Genomic DNA, 17,141 nt, shown 5'->3' with positions numbered 1-17,141 from the left:
GTCAGGAAGTTTAGTGAAATGCACCGTGACTCTTCTGCTGGGAAAACCTCCTCCTGCTGAGGATGCAGCATTTGTGCATGACAGAGTAAGGCCACCCGTGGCACCCAACAGGGTCCACGACTGCATTTTTCAGCTTTTACATGGAGACACAAGTTCAGTCCATGTCTTGCCTTTTCCATGCAGAAACACTAATCCAAGACTCTCATGCCTAAAGAAAACACCTTAAACAGATGTAATACTTACTTTGGCCTCTGAGAAAAGCCAAAATGTGGATGTGAATGTCGAATAATCACTTTATAGCCTTACAACATTTTGTGGGACAAGACAGACATTTTCTATGCACCTCTGCTCTCTCTTTCTGCAAATGCGAACAAGTCACTGGCAGTTTATACTACAAGGAAGCTAGGACACACTTTGCTGTGATCAAATGCACTGATGAACAGGAAGTAGTAAGAAAAAAAGTTCTAACAGCCGTGCATGTGGTGAGACAAGCACTGTTATCTGCTTACCAGATATTCCTTTAAATAGAGACGCAGCCACAACACTGTTAAGATGAAAGGTTCAGTAGTTGAGTGATTCAGTTCAAACTGCCTACTCCAATACACGACTGACCACTTTTCAAGGGTTAGCTTCACAGTCATTGTTTCAAATCTTCATCTTAACCTACATGTGCACTAACTAGGTCTAAGCGGTCATTTGGCTGCGCTTCAAATATACCTTGGCTTATGGTTAAATATATGCTATCACAGATTATTTGCATTTTTTTAATTCATCATCACTGTTTCTGCTTCAGACACCTGCATGAACGCATCTCTTGACTCCCAGTGCTGCGGTTCTCCTGCTGCCCTCTGGCAACCGTGTCACATTAGGGGAACAGTGTCCCTCTGGGTTAAAATGAGGAAAGATTTTAGAGGAGACAACCACGTAGTTTAAATGCTTTTTAACTCCACTGTCATGGTAAAAGGAGGTGGGAGCAGACACATAAGGCAGAGTCTGAGTTCTAACCCCCACTAAGACAGTCTAGCCTAGGTCTTCAGCAGCTTTTAAAGAGCTCAGAATTTCTGTTGTGTCCAGAAGAGGGGCAGATAAAAGTCCAGTTAAGACCCGACATGAACCATGGTGTGGTAACACAGGCTTCAAGAAGTGGTGGAAAAGGCTTAGAGTTCAAACATAGACACAGCAGCCTGAGTTGCAACAATTCATTAGCTGTCACCTGGTTATTCACTGGAGCACACAGGTGGTGTTTTGCTCGAAGCAAGGGTTATTTTCACTTGAAATTGTATTTGGGAATACTTCACTTAAAGCAGAGCAAATTGAACTCATTGCAACAGGGAGGTCAAGCTTTTGACGTTCTCTTAGCCAAACACTTAAGCCAGAGGCAATGGATGATAAAGTCCACTATGGAGGCTAAACCAGTTAAAGGGCATATGGCACAACTGGAATCAGCTTAATCAGTTTAGCAAGAAGCACAGTTGAGGAAGGAGTCAGGTATTAGCTCAGCCTTACTGCTTTAGGAAGAGACTTAGACTGCCAGGGGAGATTCTCCACAAGGCTTCAGGCCACATATATACATATGAGTTTGGGTTTTCTGTGCTAGCCTTAACCAAGCCACATGGACACTCTCACAGTAGTCCCAAGAAACTTTTAAAAGCACGAGCTCAGTATTTTAGGAGCAATATCTCACTCACAAATTCTTCTTGCACTGTGGTCAATGTTGGTAGAGTTGCAAGCTTTCTACCAAGTATAGAGGGGGGCCACTGGCTTCACTAGGGAGTCTCACAGAAGGAATAGTTGCAGGATCAGGTCTTTGACTTCCCAGGGGAAAATACTTACTTGCTCTTTGTATAAGCGTGTCAAGGGGGAATTACAAAAATCCTAAAACCAGATAAATGGATTATAGCAACTTCAATACGACATTCATTCTTCTTCTGGCTAGTGAAAGAAATATCACTAGAGATTACATCTCTCTCAGGATACAGCATGTGTCTGAACAGAAAATAAAATACACTGAAGTCAATGGAAAGGCCACACTTCTGCTGGTTTTGGATGAAGCGGCATTTGTTCAGTTTTCTCTCTGCTAGTTATGCAGCGACTGCTCAGCTATCTCACGGCACACAGCACAAAAAACACCACCCAATGCTGCACAAGTGTGCAGAGTTAGCTTTCAATGGAAATTTTGACAGTGCAGAATTACCAAGATAAGAAGTTTTCTCTTTACAGTCCTTGATAACAAGGTTTTGCAGCATTCAAAAGAAAAACCTGTGGTTTCTCCACAGGAAACCCATGATACTGTTTGTAATAAGAGCCATAAATTCAGGGGCAGTTAATGAGATATCATTGTGCTTAACACTGGTTTAAGAAAATGGTGAAATTCAGGACTTTGTCTACAATGCAAAAATGACACCTTTTTTTTTTTTTAAATTAAGTACAAAATTCACTGGAAGAGTCAGTCGAACTCTCTGCAGCGTTTGAGGCTGGCTTGAAAGGCCTCACTTTTTCTAGCAGGTATTTTATGTGAACCTCTCTTCTGTGTCCTTGTTGCTCATTTATGTTCACTACACAAAGAGCAACAGGTCTGCACCTGCAAACTAAGCAGAGCCCAAGTGCTAAGCTTGAAAGAACAGTTCTACTTCTCCGATGTGTTTGTGAGATTAGAACCAAAGCAGACTCCACTTCAGCATAAGCTCCCTTCAAAACATTTCTGCTCTACTTACTTTCCCCAGCAAAGCCTAGAAAATTCATTATTAACAATACATTCCCACTTCAAACAGAAACGTCATGTACATCTTGCAGGAATACCTACACTTTTCAAGACTTTTACTACAAACAGTCTTGCTTTCATTCTTTGCAAGGGGGTTTCCACTACACCACTTAGCATGAAAAGTATCAGTTTTTCAAAGAAAGGTTGTAATTTGAGTAGCGATAGAGAAAGTAGGCATTTGAGGGCTGGTTCTATTGTCAGCTGTGCAGTTTATTTCACCTTCAGGAAGCCAGAATAAACATGCATGCTGTGGTCTTAGAAAAGTACCAGCAACATACATACATACATTGCAAAAACCTACTGAACTAAATGTCTTCTTAAGTAAATAAGAGATGCAGATTTTACCAAGTCAAGCATTGGAGCCTTGTGCCAGCTGCTTATTTGATTTGCATTTTCTCCAACTACACTTGAAAAATATTTAGTTTTAATACTCAGTTTCAAAGAAACAGTTAAGGCAGTCCCCAGAAGTCTTCTGTTAGCAGCATAGCAAAGACTTCTGTCTTTGAAAACAGAGAGGAAGGATTCAAGAGGGCTTTTCAGGGGAAAGCTACAAACTCTGAAATGACTGTCATTAAATTCTTTTCCCTTGAGACTTCCAGTCATGTACAGCAAGTTCCAGGCTTGGAGGAGACTGCTGGGAATTACAAAGGTATTGTTATCTTTTTTAAGAAACCACAGTAAAATGTTCTATTCTGCCATGGTTCACATAGAACCAGAAAAGTACTTTAAATATAAAATTTCTAGTAATTGTCTTGCTTCTGGAAACTTGCTGAACTCCTGTGTTGGTTTTCCAGTAATATTATAGTCTTTCCTTGGTCAACTAGTGCTTTAGCTCCATGTTCCCTGGCAACAGCCTGCTATCCCATCACAGAAATTAGATATAGATATCTAACATGTTTGGCTGCTGCCACATATCTCCCTCCTCAAAAAATGAGTGTAAACCTTTCAAGCTCATATATACCACTGATGCATAAGCATACAAGTTGAAATAACTTAATGGTAAGTGTGTTACCATCTCTTAGAGCACAAGTACTTAACAGGCCGCTTCCAGGCTTTCTAACTATTCTGTTCTGTACGTTGCACCATGCATTTTCAAGACAAATCCATAACATACCTTGGTTTTTTTACTTCTCTAGACTAATAACAATCTTAGGAAGACTCAGCTAAGGCCAAAGAAAGAAATTCAAGATCCCTTTCTAAGCATGGCTTCCTTTTCCAACATAAAGTTGTCTTTCATGCCTCCTTTAGGATGCTTCCGCTTGCCTTTCTCTAAACCAAAAAAATACTATTTTATAAGCTCTTTTTACTTTGCCAAGCAATCTTTCAGTCAGCTTCACTCGACCACACAAGTCTTCTGCCAAACAATACTGTTTGTTTGACTCCATTTAAGCACAGACTTGCTCCTTCACATACATCTGTGCATATCAATATTTAATAGTACTCCATTTACCTTCCCCCAGAATGTAAATAGCAAGAGCTATTCTTGGCCAAGTCAGATGTCTACTTGACATAGATTCTTATTTTGGAGACACTAGCAGCATATCTTTACCAAAGATCACACAAGTAGCTAAGCAGCCAGAGACACTTTCCAAGAATACATACCCAGCAGTTTATAGCTTGGAGGGGACTTTCAGAAGAAGAGGAAATGCCTTTGTACACAGTAGACGTGGATAGAGTGGCATTACCTTATGTTCTTTCTAAAGTTAGGCATGATTTGTCCTTGTCTTTATCATCCCAAATAACACCACTTTAAGCAGACTACTGGCTCACTAAGTTTTTTAACGTAGCAGTGGAATAAAGAACAAGAAAGAAAAGTAAGAAGTCTTACATTCATGATGGATTTTGCAGCCTGCAGTGAATAATTCCTTGCTTTCTAACAGAGTTTCCAGTCTGTTGCAGGCTGCCCAAAATAATGTACCAAGCTCATATCCAATCCTATAGACTTTGCTTCTCCAGCCAGTCAAAGCTGAAACTGTATGACAATGATTTGCTCTTGGAGGGCAGATTTATTAACACACCACCAGGACTACAAACCCAGAAATCCCTTGCTGCATTCTCAGTGTCCACCTTTCCATTATGTACCTAATTATCTCCAAAGGAATTTATTCCTTGTAAGCTTCTTGTTCAGGCTGATAAGCATTTCATTCTTAATCCTCTGCAGATCTCAGATTTACTCCTCATGCTCCTAGCATAGAAACCAAGCAACTTCCTCCATTTTTACAATGCATACCTCCCACTCCAGCTTCTCTCGCAGTTCAGGATCCTTCTTTTTCTTAACAAGAGGCCTCCTCTTGAGATACATAGTCTTATCAGACAGCCCTGAGACACTTACGTTCACTCAATCATACAACATGGAACTGCTGACACCATTCATTATAACTGGTTAAGACTTTCTCCTTCTGTAGGCTTGTAGCAAACCATTTACTTTCAAAAATACAAATTGCAGTGTCCACAAAACTGAGTATCTTAGCTTCTTAAAGCGAAAATTCAGATTAAGTTCATAGAATACACTACTTGCTGAAAGGAGCTCTACTTCTATATTCTGGGTTACGGTGAAGTATGATGGACCTATGCTTTTTGTTGAACAATGAGAAATTTTGATTCTACCTGTATTTATGAGTGGGGTGTCTAAATTCAGTTGCTGGCAAATGCCAAAGCTATGTCCACTTTAAAATAGAGTAATTTTTCATGCAATTTTTTCATCATGATAATTACAACCTCAGAACCAGTATAAACTGTAAGAATTCCCACAATTTTCGGTATTCTTATATTAATTCCTTCTCATCAGCTCACTTCATTACAATAAAGCAGTTAGGAGTCTATATCACTGTTTGACTCAAATGGAAGGGTATATTATATTAATCAAGTCTAACCTGCTCCTTCATGTTCAAATAAAATGTTAATCCAGTAAATTATTTTTTCAGCACCAATCTAAGGCAGTTGATATAAGAATAATATTCCAAGGTAATAACATCCCAAATAAGCACATGGTGTAAAGGACATTTTCTCACATAAGAGCCTTTCTTGAAGAGCAATGTTTTAAACTGCGCCTTAGAATACACAGGGGGTATTTCAATGTATGCATTGCAAAAAGACAAACATTGTAATGTGATTAATTTTTTCTCTTAAGAAACCCTTCCTCCTTCCACATTATACATAATTGGAAATAAATCTCTTTGTTCTGCAGGAAAAAAAACAAGAAATCCTCAGAAGTTAACAGAAAGCTTCTTTGACAATGCTCAGAGCGCAAGCTTCCCGTGGAAGAAGCTACTCTGATTCTGAAAATAGAATGGTTTCTCTAACCAAACACAAGCATGTTTCATTAAATTTTAAAGATAAATACACAGTAAACTACATGTTGATTTAGCTTTTCTTTCCTCAACTGTTCTGTATTGTGGGACAATTCATAGACTTTAAAGAACGGAAGAAGCATATTATGACATCCTCACCTGACCTTCCAGAGTTGGCAATGGTATAATTTCTGCATCATATCTCTAAATCCTGTTTCAGATAAACTGTAGGCTCTCTCAGCAATGGACTTTCAGACATGGTTTAGAAACCTCAAGAGAGAAAGAGTCAAAGAGCACTCATAGGTAAAATAGTTCTGTAATTTAGTTTAAGATGTATCTAAATACTTTTGTGGAATTAAACATAACATCACAAACAGGAAGGCTTAGAGTATGGGTCTCATACGAATGTTACAAAAATAGGTTTGTATCACATAAAACCGAACTAACAGTCTTGTACATGCTTTTCATGGCAAGACAAGTGGATAATAAATGCAAGTGCACACATAAATATTTTATCCCTGTCTTGGAGGCAAACACTGAAGGAGCCTGCCCATTTGTAGTGAGGCTGTAAAAGCCTGAGCCACATTTCCTGTTTGTAAGAAAGCAAGTGAAGAAAAAAAAAAAAAAAAAAAAAAAGACCAGAGTCGTTTAAAATTGAGGGCAACTCTAGAGATAGATTCATGCTGCCAGGTCCGAAACAAAAGAGCATCCAAGATCTGCCAACACAACTTGATTTCCTGTTGGATAAAGGGGCAGGGAGTAGTCCTTGAAACAACAAAAGCAGGTAAGCCTTATCTTTTCAGTATTATAAACTTGTGAACAAAGAAGCAGTAAAAACACACTATGGCAGACTACCAGTCTTCAAGAAGGTTGCACAGGGATCTGAAGTCAAATTATTAGTAATAATCATGATGATGAGCCATCAACAGCTTAAGCCTGCATCAATTAAGGTTTGTTAATGAAAACTAAGCATTGGTGTTAGTTTTATACTTAAAATATTTACTGTGTTGAGGGCTTCTTACTTTACATTGTGCCGCTTCCCTTCTGAAGTCTGAAGTTAAATCTTGCAAAGCAATTAGTTGTGCGCTAATTAATTGCAGTTTAAGGAATCCTTTCCAGAGAATTAATCCTGTCTCAAAAACTCACACAGGTGGAAGCATCTTTAATGCTAATTTAACATTCATCAGTCTCTTAATGGGTTTCTTTATCTAAGGGTCATTAATACAGAATATTATTTATCTCACCATTTAATTGGAGAGGGGAAAAAAAAGAAGAGCTAATTTTATTTCATGTTTGACAAATCTGAAGGCAGAAACAACAGGAAACCAACCATTTTGTGCTCCAGATCATCATCTTAAATCTGGTAGTGATCAAAGTAATTGATTCGCTTCTGTGAATGTTGAGTTGATACCATAGATGGTATGTCCAGCTAGACAGGTATTTCTATTACCCACCTCATGTACTTTTCAGTAGGAAAAACTTAGAAGTATGATACCTTTTTGTTATCATTTGTGATGGTTTTTCTAAGCAAAATATATTAGAACAAGAAGGAACAAAACTTAGTACTTCTCTTACCTATTATTAGCTGTTAGGAGGATGAAAAATTGTTTCTAGCCCTGAATTGTCCACTCCTTTGAGTTGAAATAATATTGAATTACAAAAATTAACCCAGGAAAGATTAGAATGTTTTGGCGTCTTCTGTTTATTTGATTATTTTATTTTATTTTGTTTGCTTCTTCCCCCACCCCCTTCCAATTACAATATAATGAAGCTTGCAAAGAGAAAGCCTAAGAACAAATGCCCAAAAGTCTGTTTATTTCCATGTCTTGTCTCTGTTGGTGAACAAAGTTATCAATAGGTTTAAACAGGAGAAAAAGCAGAATGAACTATGTCTTTAGAAAGTCTTTCATTTGTCCATATTTTTTTGTGTGAATAGAGTACCTTTAGTTTATAGCAGTGTAAAATATTCTGAGAGTAATCCCATCCCTCAAGTCAGAAAAGTAAAAAACATCATCCAGATGGAGTAAATTACCTAATGATGATCTACTTGGATACAACTCCAAGTTTGACCCTGTTTCCAAGCAGAAATGAAAGAACAACAGTATAGGAATGTATCATTAATACTAGAAAGCTTCTGGTATTACGTATTCAAAATACTATCATCTTTGTATTAATTAAATATAGTACTTTTCCCACTCACACTTCCCATCTATTTCTAACAATAAAATGAGAATTGTCGTAGAATCATAGACTAGTTTGGGTTGGAAGGGACCCTAAAAGTCATCTAATTGCAACCCCCCACGCAATAGGTAGGGACACATTCCACTAGACCAGGTTGCTCAAAGCTCCCATTCCAAGGCCTCACCATGGAACCTTTGGATATACAACGAACACTTTTCTTCCACATATGAGCACATTACTTTAAGAACAGCTTCAATATGATTTCTTTTGAACAAACTACTATTATGCTTAGGTTTTCCCATCACAGATAGACTATCACAGAAAACCCCGGTGGATTTCAGCATATCCTGTTAGAATCATAGAATACTATTCTCAGGGGCCTAATTTTTCCACAGGACTTTTTTTTCAAAAATATAGCAAAATTTTTAAAAATATTCAATTTGACAACAATTGAGTGAAGAATATCCCTCAAAATAGTGTTATGGGTTCTTAGGAATAAATATGTAATATATTAAAAATAAGATTCTGTTTTTTCTACATTTGACAGTAAATGACAGTAGATGACTTGAATGACAATTAAAATTAGAGTGAATTAAAATTAGACTTGAATGACAATAAAATAGAGAATTGAATAAAAGACAGTGTTTCAGAACAGACTATAATTTCTGATAGACTTATTTTTTGGTTTATTTTTCTCTCCATCCACATTCACCTTATTTTTCTTTCGTCTTTAGTTTACCAGTTTACTGTTGCAGGTTGCATCTACTTTTATACATATAGGGACATCAGTGTAGTTATCTGAGCAGACAAATTATTCTTCACACAGGTATTCACATTTGCTTCTACTGCTCCTGTTGCAAAGTAGTAAATATTTAAATAAGGCAGTTATAAATGTAAATAGCTAGCATGTTGGCAACAACTATAAGGCACCTGGAAACAACCACAAGAACACCTGGAAAGAGCTGGGAGTTGTATAGCTATAAAACTAAGATATAAAATCAAAATCTCTCACATTTTGTACTTGGAAATTAAGATTAACTTGAAACTAAGATTAGAAAAGCATAGAGCACTTAAAGCAGCACTAGTGTGTCTCTGATCAAGGTCCTACTATGGTTTTATGGGGTAAATAAAAACGGCTGTTGTTTCTGAAATATAAGTAGTATTGTCTGACAAACAAATAGCTCATATTGCAAAGACAAAAAACCTAAAAAAGATACTGAAGTCACACTTACGTTTGAATAGATTCTACTGAAATATACAAGCAGATGTTTAAGTCAGAGTTGTGGTAAATAAATTTAAAAATAAACTCAGTAGTGTTCAGCTAGGAATAAATTTAAATGTTTTTTTAATCTCCCCACAACTATGCAGTTTTGTAAATCATGTTTAAGAACTACTGATTGTGAGATTTATAACATTGGTATGTTTTCTTAGAAATCGAAGTTCCATATCTTTTGTTTTGATCAAATATGTTTAAAGTCCTAGAGAAGTGGGAATGCTCAGGTTCTGTAGAAGTTAAACTTGAAACTGAAAAGGGAAACAACACTTTTCCAATCTTTACTATTTTCCAGATAATAATTTAAATCAAAATAATACTTGTCATCAAAAATTCGGTTTCCTCCAGTTCAGTTAGGGTCTGAAAACATTCAAACTAAAACTAAGAGGTCTCCTCCTACCCTGGAAATACCAGGGAAAAATAGGACTTCTGAATCACAAAGATAAATTACAGCATTCAGTATGAGGAAAAAGGTACATACTTATGCCAGAGCTGTACTTTGGGTATTTACTCATTCTTTTTCTTCTAATGAATCACAGGGTTGTAGTTTCTATCACAGTTACATGCACTTCACTTCTCTTAGGCCACAATACTACCTCTGATTCCTGGAAAAGAAAAAAGAGTTTGTAGGAAAAGAAATACAAAATGAACATAAGAAAAACAGAAAACAATCACTTCAGAAAACATATAAGGGCAGGAGAAGAAGGAAAGATGACTTATTATTTAGGCACTACATTGAGACTTATATAGGATTTGCATAGGATGTAGATATTGAACATATATTTGACTAACCAGGTTCTAAACACTGGTGGTTCTTCATATGGCCTGATAATAGCTTCTCAAAGTTGGATCTCACTTTCTTTTAACTTCTTCTCCGAAAAACAGGAATAATACATAGCTGCTTCATGGTGGTGGTGTCTCTCCTCATGAATGTCTGTATCTCACTGAAAAAATGTGCCTCTCAACGTGAAAAGTAGTATTGGAGCAATGGAGAAACCTGAAACACCTTTGGGAGAACTCAAGCAGGAGAAAAGAAAGGAATGGAAATTGGGTGTTTAGTTTAAAAGGAAGGCTAAAAGGCCACGTGTGAAAACCAGTTACAGCCTACATGCTCTGTTTTGTTCCTTTTAAAAGAGTTCTGATCAGGAAGGAAACCTGCATTGCAGAAGGCCATATGATTTGTGATTATTTTTACTACCAAGTATTACCTTATCTTGTTTCATCATCATAAAAACATCTGTAGCTTGGAATAAAAAAACCTAAAAAAGCTTTTTCAACACCAGCATAATTAGGGAACAAAACTTGTAAGGAGCATTTCCTAAAGTGAGCTGGAGCTGGTCAGCCAAGGAACAAAGTTCTGTTTTCTCATCAGGGCCAAACGCATTGCCCCTTGCCATCCCTGGCTGGCAACATGGGAACATGTATTCCTTTACTTCCTTTCCTCAGCTTCCATTCAGTAGCAAACAGAATGTCAGCCTCCTGAAAGAATTCAGCTCTACCAATACCAAATCAGTGTACTAAGGACCTGCTTGAATCTCTCTTGGACAGCATCATCCAGTCTCTCACTTTGACTACTCTGGTCCAGCTAGAATGTTTATGTGATACTAGTGGAGTTCGCTAGTTTTTGGGACAAGGCTTTATTTCAGACATTCCAAATCTGAAACATAAACATGCCTCTAGCTTCAAGCTCCTTGCACTCATGTATTTGGCTCATCATTTCCTCTATCAGGGAATGGTTTCGCACGCAATTTGCAGCCACGCTGATCATTCTGGCCATTAAACTTCCACAAACAGGCTATTTCTTCAACGTTGTTTGTGATGGAAAATTTGTACCAGATAGGTTAATCGAAGAATTAATTAAATGACTAAATAGATTCAGTGCGGGGGGACTCCCTCCTGTGTTTCTAATAGTGCTTCAAGGAGAGGCAAGCTCAGTGCAAAAGGAGGCTTTGTTCAATGAAGTCGACCCCTCTTTCACCAAGTGATTCTTCAGGAGCTGTCAAGGGTTTCTCTCTGCAGTCATTCTGTGGGGTTCACTGGTTCCCAGCTACTGCTCATCCTATGCCAATACATCCTCTGCTTCCTCAGGAAGGACAGCGAGGATATGAGTGCAAGTGGTTTTAACAGGAGATGCAAGAAAGCACATATCAACCTTTGAAATTTGCTGCAGGTATTGTAAAAATTTGATGGCCTTAGCTATTATTCAGAGACATTTCAAATGAAGGACGTTGTTTTGACTGACTTCATCTTCAGAACTACATCCATGAACTTCAAAATTTAGCCAAAAATTTACTTCAAATAGTAAGTTAAAGACAATTACAAAAATAATTTTAAAGCTATTCACTAAAATCACTTTTTTCTTTGCCAGTTTCTGATTTTTACTGCATCTTACAGGCAAACCAATAGCCCAACCTTTGGCTGAATTCCTGTGAAGCAGTAGTTCTGCTAACACTTTACTGAAGTTGCTTTCTTATTATTTAGCATCTGGTTTTGATATTATTTAGCTTGTATAGCAATGGCCGATACAGAGTAAACAACAAAATAGCAGCATCAATTACAGAAAGCAAAAATCAACCACAGAGAATACAGTAAAACTGTTAGACAACATAAAATATAAAATTATTTTCATTCAGTTACAGACATGGACTGCCATTTTTCTGTCTGGGGAGTTTTGGCCTTTTTGAGTTTCGCCCTGGTTGTTTCATTGATACTGAACATTTCACACTATATGAAAAAGAAGCAAGGTAAGTAATGTTGTCTCTCAGTAAGGAATGGAGTTGGAGTGATTATAGCATCTATAGGAAAAGCTGTCACTGCTGGGAGATTTCAAGCTAACAAACTGACCCATTTGAATCATTAAATTATCTTTTGGCAAGAAGGATTCTAGTAGAGGGGATATAACTTCAAAAAAATTTTGGGAGAATTAGGTATGATTACAGAATGATCGCTAGCTGCCTAATCCACTGCTAACAACAGCTACCCAAATCCATGCATTGAAGACAAACCAGCATCGTGAAGAATCTAGTTCTGGCTAAATTATTAAGCGTATTTTTAACATCTGTAATTTCCTTTTCTTAAGTGTATTGTTAGAAAATACATTTGAGAAAATTTTCTCCTCCCCAAATTCCTGAATGCTTCTTTGAATTTCAGATTCATACACATTTTGTACCTAATCAGTTTATTTGGGGGAAAAAAATAAAATAATCAAATCTAATTGCTTTTCATCATGGGATCCTAATCTAGCTCTTAAATCAATGTGTCACAATAAGGAACTAATTTAATTTATGCTAGAGAGTGACTACAGTCATACTCTGGTTTTGGTTGAAATTAACTATGACTTTTTTATCAGAATTGATTATGCCAAGGTAACCTCTCGGATGCATGCAATTCTATAGATATTAAGTTGTACGATCCTCACCACTCCCACTCAGGGAAAACTGCTTTTACACAGGGTAAACTGTACCGCTGCTATACACATATGGATGGGCAGGCAAACACTGGTGGATTCAACCACGTTAAACACACGTACATACATGATCTACATGAACAGAAGGTCTGCAGTTATAAACTGCACTCACAAAGTATAAAAGTACTAGAGTATTACAGGGTATTAAAAGAGCTGCTGGAGTGTTGTGGGATAGGGGGGCTTTTTGGTTTATTTTGTCTTTTACTGCTACTAGGCAGGTATTTCTATAATGAAATATCACAGTCATTTACAAAACTAACCTTGAGCAAGATTTCGGTCAGACTGGCTGATGCTGCGTTGTCATGGGATTGGAGATAACCATGGTAAATTCTGGAGTGCTGGAGCAGATTCCTGAATTACTAATCAAGCTCTATCAACAAATCTTTTTGTAGCCATTGCCTTTCTGTTTCAGATTCTTCGTCTGTGTGGATCACAGGATATCTCTCAGAGATACAAGCAACAGAACTTAGTAAAACAAATAAACCCTTCACCTTCTAATATAAACACAATGCACCCCTCCATGGCAGAGAAAAAGATGAGGTAGAAGCAGAAGGAGGAGGAAATAAGGAATTAATCACGTGTTACAATACATTTTCGGGGCCTGCAAGCTAATGTAAACTTTACAGCCACAGCACAGGGTCATAACAAACATTTCTTGTATTAGTCAAAAGTATTTGAGAAAAGCAGAGAGACACCCAAAGGTCCTGAGCGCCAAGAGCTTTCAATTTTATTTCCTATAGTGTAATCAGAAGTATGAAAGTTAATACAATTGTGCAGAAGTGCTCTAAAAGAGCATGTTTCGTTTTCTCTTAACTATTTTTTTAATAAATTTTTCAGCTAAATTATATAAAGACTATGAAGACAACAGCCCAAGGTAAGTTGGACAAAAATATTTCTTTCTGACGAGGATGAAATAAGCAATAAATAATGACAGATGGCTTTGGAGGGATGGCATGGGAGAAAATCCAGTATCTCATGCAGCCTGTCTGGAAATGTTAGGGAGCAGTATGGTTGTGGGGGAGGGGAGGGAAAAAAAAAGTTTTCCAAGGAAATTAGGGGGAAAAAAAAAATAATGTGGGAGAGAGATACTCCAGTCATTTTTTCAACAATGAAATTATTGCAGGCTTATATGACAACTTCATATGTAAGAGAAGTGCAAGATAGAGCAAACCTGCTATTTATCATCACTCAAATTCAATAAATCTATAATAAGAGAACTTTCAGAAGACGACAATAAATTATAGGCTGATATTTGATACTTGTGAAGCAATAATTGATCTGTATTTACATTTCATACTCTTCTTTTACGCATGATGTTCAAAAGCAGAAAAACAGAGACACTGCCAGTTCTGGCTCCCCTCACCCCTCGATATTTTTGGTCTTGTTTTTTAGATCACTTGCAATCTGCTATTGTTACATGTGTGTAAAATGTTTAGAATAAAACAGGGGAATCCTAAATAAAGTATATTCTATGAATTAAAAGTATTTTTCCATTCCCCTTCTAGCTACAATAACCATTATACAGAAGATGACCCAGTTTATGGCAACCTTAATCAAGATATTTTAGGTAAGCTTCACTTTAAGAGCATGTGTGGTTAAAAAATGACTGACCGATATTTTCTGTGTTTCTCAAACCTGAGAATCCACTGCTTTTCAACTGCCATATTAATACCTACTTGGGATAGAACTGCAGACCATCATTCTGCACTACTACTGAGGCCAGATCTCATACTGAATTTGATTTTTTACAGTCCAAATGGTTCTGTCCAGCCAAATATCTCAAAACCAAGAGCTTTTGTACATGTAAAGCTGCATGAGTTGAAATAACATTGAAGTGTGTTAAAGGCATCCAAGACATAAACCACTCACTACCCAAAGTCAACGCTCCCACAGAAGCTGGCAGGAACAGACACATACCAGTTCTCTGCTGCGGCTATCCACAGATCATCAGCAACATTAACAAACACACCAAAACAAGCTGAATGGTGGGCACACGTAGCTTTTCTCTTCTCTAGTGGGCTGTAGTTAATAACACTTGGCAGAAAGATACAACATTAAAGGCGATGATATCATATAACTGCAGCTAGAGCTGGATGTGATGAGGGTATGCCTCTTGAAGCCCTTATGGTGTTAAAGTAGTATTTAAGTAACATGAACACAACTTTTTGCTAGCCTTATGTGGGATTAAGCAAAACCAAAGTACTTGAACTGTAAAAATAATAAAAAAAACCAAAAACCAAAACCAAGCTTACATAAATTTAACTAAGCCAACACTCAAATGCACTGACACTACAAAGTCTGAAAACTGTAAGGAAGTAATCTATTTTACTGATGACTAAATTGAGACAGAACATGAGCAAATAACAAAACAAACTTAGAGAAAACAAAGACACAGGAACAGCAGTTAATCACTAGCTGCTGCAACTCAAAGTATCTTTCTCACCCGAACACGGCCTGTGCTGAAAAATACACCAGTCTGTGGTTACCCCTAACAGCAAGATGTCCTCCTAGCAGTCCAAAATGATGCCCACTTAGTGTATAATGAGAAACTTCCTATCCATATGAACAGAAAATGATTTTCATTTTCACAGCATGTGTGTCTGAATTTGCCAGGTATTTGTCCCTCTGTAAGTAGCGGGAGAGATCTGTGTGGGTGAGTTAGCTCTGTAACAGGGAGGATCTGTTGATCTGATCTTTTAAGACTCAGTAGTGTGTCTTAATAACTAAACCATCTTTCTGCTTTTATAAATTATAGAGGAATGTTGTTATGAACAGATGACATCCCAGCCTCAAAGACCAGTTAATCAACTACAGGTACCTTTAATTCTAATTCTGGATTTCTGAACTAGGGTAATGTGGTCTATCTCAGACTTCTTGTGTTTATCCCATGACAATATAGAACAAAAAACCTTTACACTGCTTATCATGAAAATTACCATGCCTTAGTGTCTCAGTTCATCAGGGAATTTAAGCACAGACTTGACCCTTTGTTCAACCTGGGTCATTAATGAGAGAGCAGAACTATAGGCAGCTCATTTCCATCCATATGGCATGAGCAAGCTCTGTCACAGGCATACAGATCAGGCTGAATTAAGCCTGCATCTAGTGCCATGGCTTATGTAAAGAATTAGTTTTGTTTAGTTTGGAAATTAATCAAGTGAAAACACAAGTTGTAATCATGAGTTTGACTGTTCTCTCCTGCCCAGCACAAAATATATATGCCTTAACAAATGAAAGAAGACTGTTTTTCGATTGATTTCTATTTTGTTGAGGTACCTGAATGCTTAAAAGCATTCAAGCTTCAATAAGATCTCTAATTGAAGCATTCCTAGCATCAATTTCCTGAGTTGATTTCCAGCTTTATCTCTCAGGATACTTCCAAGGGGTAGAAATACTCTTTTCTTGCCTAGACATTTGTTTTCATTAACTTAATGGAAACAGAATAAACTATGAAAATTCTAATGGCAAAAGTGCTTGGCAATCTGGCTTGAAAAACACAGAGAATCAGAGGAAAGACACAAAGCATACATTTAGCACAGAAAATGAGATCATATATACAGACAAGAGTCACCTATCTTTGATTTTCTTTTCTTTCTGAGAAGAAAACCAGATCAAATAATGGCTTGCATCCCAAAGAACTTGGACTGATACGTAAGCTATCCTCATTCCCACAATCCTTACTGCCACTATCCTAAGAACATTTGTCATTTACCATTAGGTTACATTGGTCTGTTTACTGTACTGCCACAGCTGAACCCTGTGTATCATTTTAATTTTTAATGAATTAATTTACAGCTAGATGGGGTAAACTTCAGCCACTATGGATCATTAGAATGCAGATATACTCAAAGTCTTAGGTATGATTTTAAAGCAAGCATAACTACTGAATGTTAAATTTTCTTTCAGGTGGAGTCTGCCAATCAGATGTGTTATGCCTCACTTGATCACAGTGTCAAGGGAAAACGCAGAAAACCAAGGAGAAAGACAGACCCTTCGTTAGAAGAGGATGAAGAAAGATCATCTAACCACACTACGATGGCTTCCAAAGTCAGCATTTACCTCAATAGTGAGCAGCTGGCTGCTGAAAACACAGCAAAAGTAGAAGCCATTCATGATGACCCCATCAGATTAATGGGTTTAATTCATACTACAAAAGGAGAGAACATTTGA

General features: G+C 37.3%; 1 protein-coding gene across 1 annotated transcript; it reads left to right on the top strand.

Annotated features, from left to right (window-relative positions):
• The first annotated feature begins 12,146 nt into the window (after positions 1 to 12,146).
• On the top strand, positions 12,147 to 17,141 carry LOC104410946 (T-cell receptor-associated transmembrane adapter 1). Its single transcript, XM_010021251.1, has 6 exons — positions 12,147 to 12,249; positions 12,797 to 12,799; positions 13,809 to 13,845; positions 14,477 to 14,538; positions 15,727 to 15,785; positions 16,878 to 17,141. The coding sequence occupies exons 1-6, from the start codon at positions 12,147 to 12,149 to the stop codon at positions 17,139 to 17,141; spliced, it is 528 nt and encodes a 175-aa protein (XP_010019553.1).

The sequence above is a fragment of the Nestor notabilis genome, unplaced genomic scaffold, assembly GCF_000696875.1.
Source record: "Nestor notabilis isolate BGI_N333 unplaced genomic scaffold, ASM69687v1 scaffold2529, whole genome shotgun sequence".
Lineage (NCBI taxonomy): Eukaryota > Metazoa > Chordata > Aves > Psittaciformes > Psittacidae > Nestor > Nestor notabilis.
The sequence above is the reverse complement of the archived record's forward strand: the minus strand, read 5'-3'. Positions and strand labels throughout refer to the sequence as shown.